Source organism: Falco rusticolus, chromosome 8 (genome assembly GCF_015220075.1).
Source record: "Falco rusticolus isolate bFalRus1 chromosome 8, bFalRus1.pri, whole genome shotgun sequence".
Lineage (NCBI taxonomy): Eukaryota > Metazoa > Chordata > Aves > Falconiformes > Falconidae > Falco > Falco rusticolus.
Genome location: NC_051194.1, coordinates 13,910,139 through 13,916,138, shown reverse-complemented (window position 1 = coordinate 13,916,138; position 6,000 = coordinate 13,910,139). Strand labels below are relative to the sequence as shown.

Here is a 6,000-nt window from a genome sequence, read left to right as displayed (position 1 = left end):
AACTATCTTTTTTGAATGTTGAATCAGATTTTAGAAACCTTCCTGTTGTAATATTTGTCCCTGGAAAACACTGGACAGGAAATTACATCTATTAAAACTGCATTCATTACCAAATCTGCAGAAAATAAGATTTTGAATGAATAGCAGTTTATCAAGCAATGTGTCATACAAGGCAGTAACTTAAGAAAACCAAAGTAAAACATTCACTTTCATTATTGAACATTTTTAGCTTTATTATTATAATAGAATTACAGTCTGACATAAAATAAAGAGCTTTTGCTAAACTCTGTAAAGCAATACATGCTTCTGCCATAAACAACCTCTATTAGATTTAGATTTTATTGCCACATCACTGCACTGAGGTGCAATAAACATTCAATGTCATCTTTTTAAAATTATCCCAGGAGTAAACAGAAACTGTCCTCTATAAGAGTGTATCATTATTTTCAAGGAAGACTTACTATTATTACATGGTTTAGCAAAGCATTGTAAAAAAGCTACATAGAGAATACCTTGTCTTTGATAAACTGTGCAATCGAGTTTATACAGTATAATACTATTGGCATAGACTAACTAAGAGGTGATATAATGCAATCATTGCATAGCAAAAAGCAGACTAGTTAAGTAATAGTCACATCTAATGTGCAAAATGCAGACCAAAAGGTAGCTATGAATTGCTAGAAAGATAAAATGCCCTAAATGAACACACTAGTTTAACGCCAAAAATAACAAGATAAACAAGTACACAGAAGTTAAAGAGCCATAGTTTATTTTTTTCTATACATATATCTACACAGGATACCAGAAGATGAAACATCCCCTTTTAATAAGCTCCAATCAGATAACTAATCAAGTTTAGACAGGACTAAATGTTAGACAATGAAGCATTATTAAAAAAAAAAAAATCTTCTCTAAATAAAACATTAACTATTTCCTTTTGTAGATAATGTCAAATTTTTGGATTTTTTTTTTTTTTTGAGAAAGTTTAGAAAACATTGCCTATGAAATTTGATTCTCAGTAGCTGTTTCTCCAGAGGCTTATGTAGCATTGTTTTAAAATTAATTCAATATCATATATTAAGGTTTTTTAATTGATGCTTGCAAATACCCACCGTTCTTCCCATCTTTGAAAAATCTTTATCTGAAATTTTATTTGTAAGAATCAGCAGCAATGATACTGACTAGATTTGTTTTTTTAAAGGGAGCATGATACCTGCAAAATGGACATCTTTTATTTAAAGCCCTTACATATTGTTCCTACAAATATATTGCTACAGTAAAAATGAAATGTAGTAAGTTTACTCAATAAAATCTATTTTCCTGTACATTCTTTTATGTATGACTTTTTTGTATTTAATGCTACATATATTACATCACTTATTGTAACGGTTATGTATCAGCAAATATAGCAGTAATATACAGATGAACTTCTGTCTTAACAAATATTTCACCATTTTTACCTACCAAATATACTCCCATACTTTAGTATTTATGCATGACCTGAGCAGACCAGTCATTAATCTAATAGTATACATTGGATGACATTGTCAAATTGCAAGCTACTGTACACTTAACCACTTTACAAATGGAATTAATTCCAAGTACTTTCTGCATATTTATTTTTTTAGGCTTTCCAGTACCACTGACTTTTTTTTTTTTTTTTATTCAGGCTCTAAATATGTTTTATTGAGCATTTAACAACATATTAAGAGCTAAGAGGTGAATCCTACACAATGTTTTAAGAACGCAACTTTAAAAAAGTAAAAAAATGTACAATCTCATGCTGCATATTTACATATATTATTTAAATACTATATTTTATCTTTCTGCTATCCATAAATCTCAATCTAAAGCTTCTTTTTAATGTATCATTTTATAAAAGAATACATTCAACATATCTAGAGCTTGCAAAAAGTTTGTTGGTTGTTTTTTTTTTTAACTCGTTAAAACATAGTGATGAGTAAAAGCTATCTGTAAAAGCATCCAGGAATTGTTTGGATTACACAGGTGATAGAAGAAACTTGGGATCTGCACTCGATCGTGCAACTGGTTTTAAATCTAGTCTAGTGATAATGCTTAGAACAAGACTGCAGTAAGACAGCAGATTAAAGCATTTGTTACCATTAGAACTTATGTGCTATACAGTGGCAAACTGTACCTACAGTGAGTAGATTTCCTTTTCATTTAAAGACCATTTAATATTGTAAGTTGGGTGGTTTGGTATATAGAAGAGAAAAGGGGTTTAGGAAAATAACGTCTCTTACGGGATTCAGCAAATGGAAAGCTTTACATCCTTGAAAAGATTATAAACAGTGGTTGAATAAATGGTATGGTATAGTATGTGCATTAGGAACATCATAAAGAATACTATCCCACTCCCCACAATTCTTTCAATAAAAATATCTTTTTCATGTACATATACAATACCTTTTTGGGGACATTCAGTATTAAGCTGTCTACAAATAGTTTCCTTTTGTTATTCTACAACTCTTTCCCATTTTCAGAACCATTTTTCCAAAGTATATAGCTTATATTGTTCTCTCCCTCACACACAGGTTTTTCAAACATACAGATATATTTTACCTTTTGTTAAATAAAGAAACCTTTATTTTCTTTAAGACAGAGGCAATGAAGCAAAGGGGAATTACTATATATGAAAATGGGAAGCAATTCCCAGAGCAAAAGACAAAACAGAACTACATGAATAAATGAGGTTATTGATGTGGAGTTGGAGCTTTTAACTGGGGTTCGCGGTTTAAATAGGTAGCCCAATAGACTAAGTTAAAGATTCCAAAAAGCAGTGGGAAGGCTATTCTTGATAGTCGATCAATTTTACTGACGCTGTTAAAAGTTTTCTTGGGCTCTGCAGGTTTTGTTTCTGGCTTAACTTCTTTGGGCTCAATCGTTGCGCTTTTAGCAATGGTTGCCAGCCCAGGGTCCCTTGCAATATTAGGGGTGTAGCTCGTAGCTGCAGCTGTGTATGTGTTATTTTTCTTAATGAGAGGATCCTTCACTTTCTTTGGCTGGAGAAAGAAAAAAATGTTTTATTCTCACTGTCTTCTCAACAGATAAGATTATGAAAAAGCACTGTAAAAATTTGCAGTTATTTGAATTTATACAATGAATTGTAACAAACTGTAAGAAAGAAGTTAGTGTCTGGATATATGACTCATGCGAAATATTTAGGTAAAGACAAAATCATCAGTCTGTGATATTTGTATTAGTAAAACCAAATTAGATCATGGATAAACTATAATGATGACTTTTACCAATAGCTAGGCTCACTGATCAATAAAATTACCTTTAATGGTAATAATCAGTGACGAACCACTCATAATTCAATATTCCCTTAATCCGCTGTGCTTCCTGACCAGGACAAAAACTTTGAAAGACAGTGAATTTCTTAATGTAGCTTTCCATTATCAAGACAAACGATGTTATATGAGGCATTCTAACACAGTCCACACATAAAAATATCATGTGACCATGTACTCGAAGAGTGGATTATTTAATAAAATGCAAAGCTGCCAGTATTCTGTTCACTAACAGTTTACACTAAAAGAACATGCATTATGGAACAGAAACTTAATGTTCTTTTTTGAAGGTTACAATTGGATCATAATGGCTGAAACGTCATTCCAGATACAAGGATTTAACTGTATGATTTTTGTATCCATCTACCTATATTGCCAAAGCAAGAATGTATTGAAAATCTTTTAGTGGAGAAGAACTTACTGATTAGAAAGAATATCTAGATTTCCCCCTGAGTCCTTGTGTTTTCTAGTATTCTACTTCTGGGAAGTACTTGTAGGAAAAAAATTAAATTGTCACATCTGGGGATACCAAATGGAATTCAACTGTCCCTGTTGCAGACAGTCCAAACCCTTCCTCCAGCCACTGTGCAAGGATGCACTGTGCATCACTTTGCTCCAGTTTCCTCTGGTTATGAGAAAAAAAACCAGATAACAACACCAAAAATCCTAAGAGCTTAGAAAATCTTTAGGCAGTATTTGCCACAAAAAGAATAAGCAAATGTTACCCATGTTACCCATCTTATTCTCTTAGAAGGAAAAAAATTAAAGATATGGCTAAAGAGAAAACATGAGCAGAATGTGATCTATTATATCATTTCACGAGATAGCAAATATAATTCTCTGTGTTCAAGAAGTAGCTGTCCCACAGAGGCAATACTCTTTAAAGCAATTGCAGTACTTTGTATGACAGATTAACTATAGATTAACAGCTATACAGACCACCCAGTCGGGGAGCTTTGATAAAAAGTTCTTGTTCAAGTGAACAGCGAATATGCTCCTGCAGGATATTTAGGAACGTGGAGGGAAGCTGTAAAACATTCAGGCAAGGGGGGAGAAGCTTGTTGAAACATGGCTTGGAGCCCTACACAGGAAGGAAATAAAAGCCAAAATGTTAAATTTCTACTACTTAGTAAGAGAAGGGATTCACATAACGATGCTGATGTAGATGCTCTTTATTTCATGACAATAACATTCAGCTTAGCTTGAGGCTAAGAAAAAGCTTCAAATTGTCTTAGAATATTTCTGCTGAATAGGAGAAACAAACAGGTTGAAAAAATACTCAGAAAAGAAAAAAGGTAATGTCAGAAAGATTTTTTGTTTTAGTTGTCTGTCCATTCTTTTCCTTCTGAGCAGGAAGGCTGCTAACACAACGCTTGCTGAATATGAAGCCACTCCTGTTTCACTCCCAGCCAGATACCCCAGTGAGCAGCAATAAATCCAGCAGGCAAAGAACTGCTTCACAGAAGTCTCAGGGGAGACTCTTTCTATAGTTTTAAATGTCATAGGGCATCTGAACCATAGAAAGCCCCAAAACCAGTCAGGGTTTTGATATTTCATGTCAAATTCAACTTTATGAAAAACTAATGACAGCTAATTAGAGCTCTAAATTTTAGTAAGCTGTGATGCTCTGTTCACTGTTAGTTTGCCTCGCTTGCCTTTCCTTGTGTCTGCAGATAATGTCCTCTAACAGGTACCGGTGTGTCTTTGCTCATTTGGATCAAATGACATGAACACCCATACCTGCTGAGGAATGCAAAGACATAAAACTTCCAGTCTTTTAAATAGTGTTTCATATTGTGTATATATCCGTGTGTTTTTTCTGAAAATTTAGGTTTTTTTGAAATGAAATGTCTGATTATGCTAACTGTATTACAAGGTAAGGTTATATTAACAAGGCACTGTTTAACATTTAAGGATTTTGTTCTATTAGTACAGCCCATTTTCTACAGTAGACATGATGAAGACAGGAGCACAACAAGGAATAAAAAAAAATATTTTCAATGAAAGTTATTATCAGTAACTGAAAACTCAATATTCACCAGCAGTCATGCAGCTCATTCCTGTAAGTTTGGTTTTTTACTTCGCTCATTTGTTCTACACTACTTTTGTATTAGTTGTCATTGTGTACATGTCCTAATTTTATTTCTGTTTTCTCGTTGACTTATGTAACTAAGATAAAAAAAATAGTATATAGGCATACACTTCTGAATTAAACACATGTATTTCTGTAACAATGAGTAACATCTGCTCCTCCAAATATTTATTCTGCTGAATCTCTAGTCCATGCACGTTCATAAAACCAATTAGGCTAGTTAAAAGTCTCTTTCAAGATCTCTCTCTCAAAAAACTCCAAAAACCAGCAACAGAACCACAACCAAATGTGCTTCCTCACAGAAGCAGCTGACATGATAACTCACAGGAATGGGAAACTTTCATCCTCTGAATGTCCTCAAGAATTTCTTGATGCACCTGTGATTTACAGACCAGGTCTGATCCCAGACCAAAGGGTGTCAGTGTGACGTCTCTCTGTTGCGTTCAGGGAGGTACGGATCAGGATTGAATACTCCCAGCACAACTGTCAATGCTTCCTCCCCCCAAAAAAATCAATTTCTCCTGTAGACTAAGAATTAAAAGTAATATTTCTATTCTTGAAAAATAGGAGGGGGAAAAAAAGGAATGAAGAAGT

General features: G+C 33.5%; 1 protein-coding gene across 4 annotated transcripts in view; it reads right to left on the bottom strand.

Moving 5' to 3' along the window:
- Nucleotides 1–207: 207 nt before the first annotated feature.
- The window catches only part of GABRA1 (gamma-aminobutyric acid type A receptor subunit alpha1), a 44,015-nt gene continuing 38,222 nt past the window's right edge, over nucleotides 208–6,000 (bottom strand). For all 4 annotated transcript variants that reach the window (XM_037398148.1, XM_037398149.1, XM_037398150.1 and 1 more), the window contains exon 10: nucleotides 208–3,023. In XM_037398148.1, coding sequence (XP_037254045.1) covers nucleotides 2,715–3,023 — 309 coding nt within the window. In that variant the 3' untranslated portion in view covers nucleotides 208–2,714. The remainder of the gene's footprint in view (nucleotides 3,024–6,000) is intronic.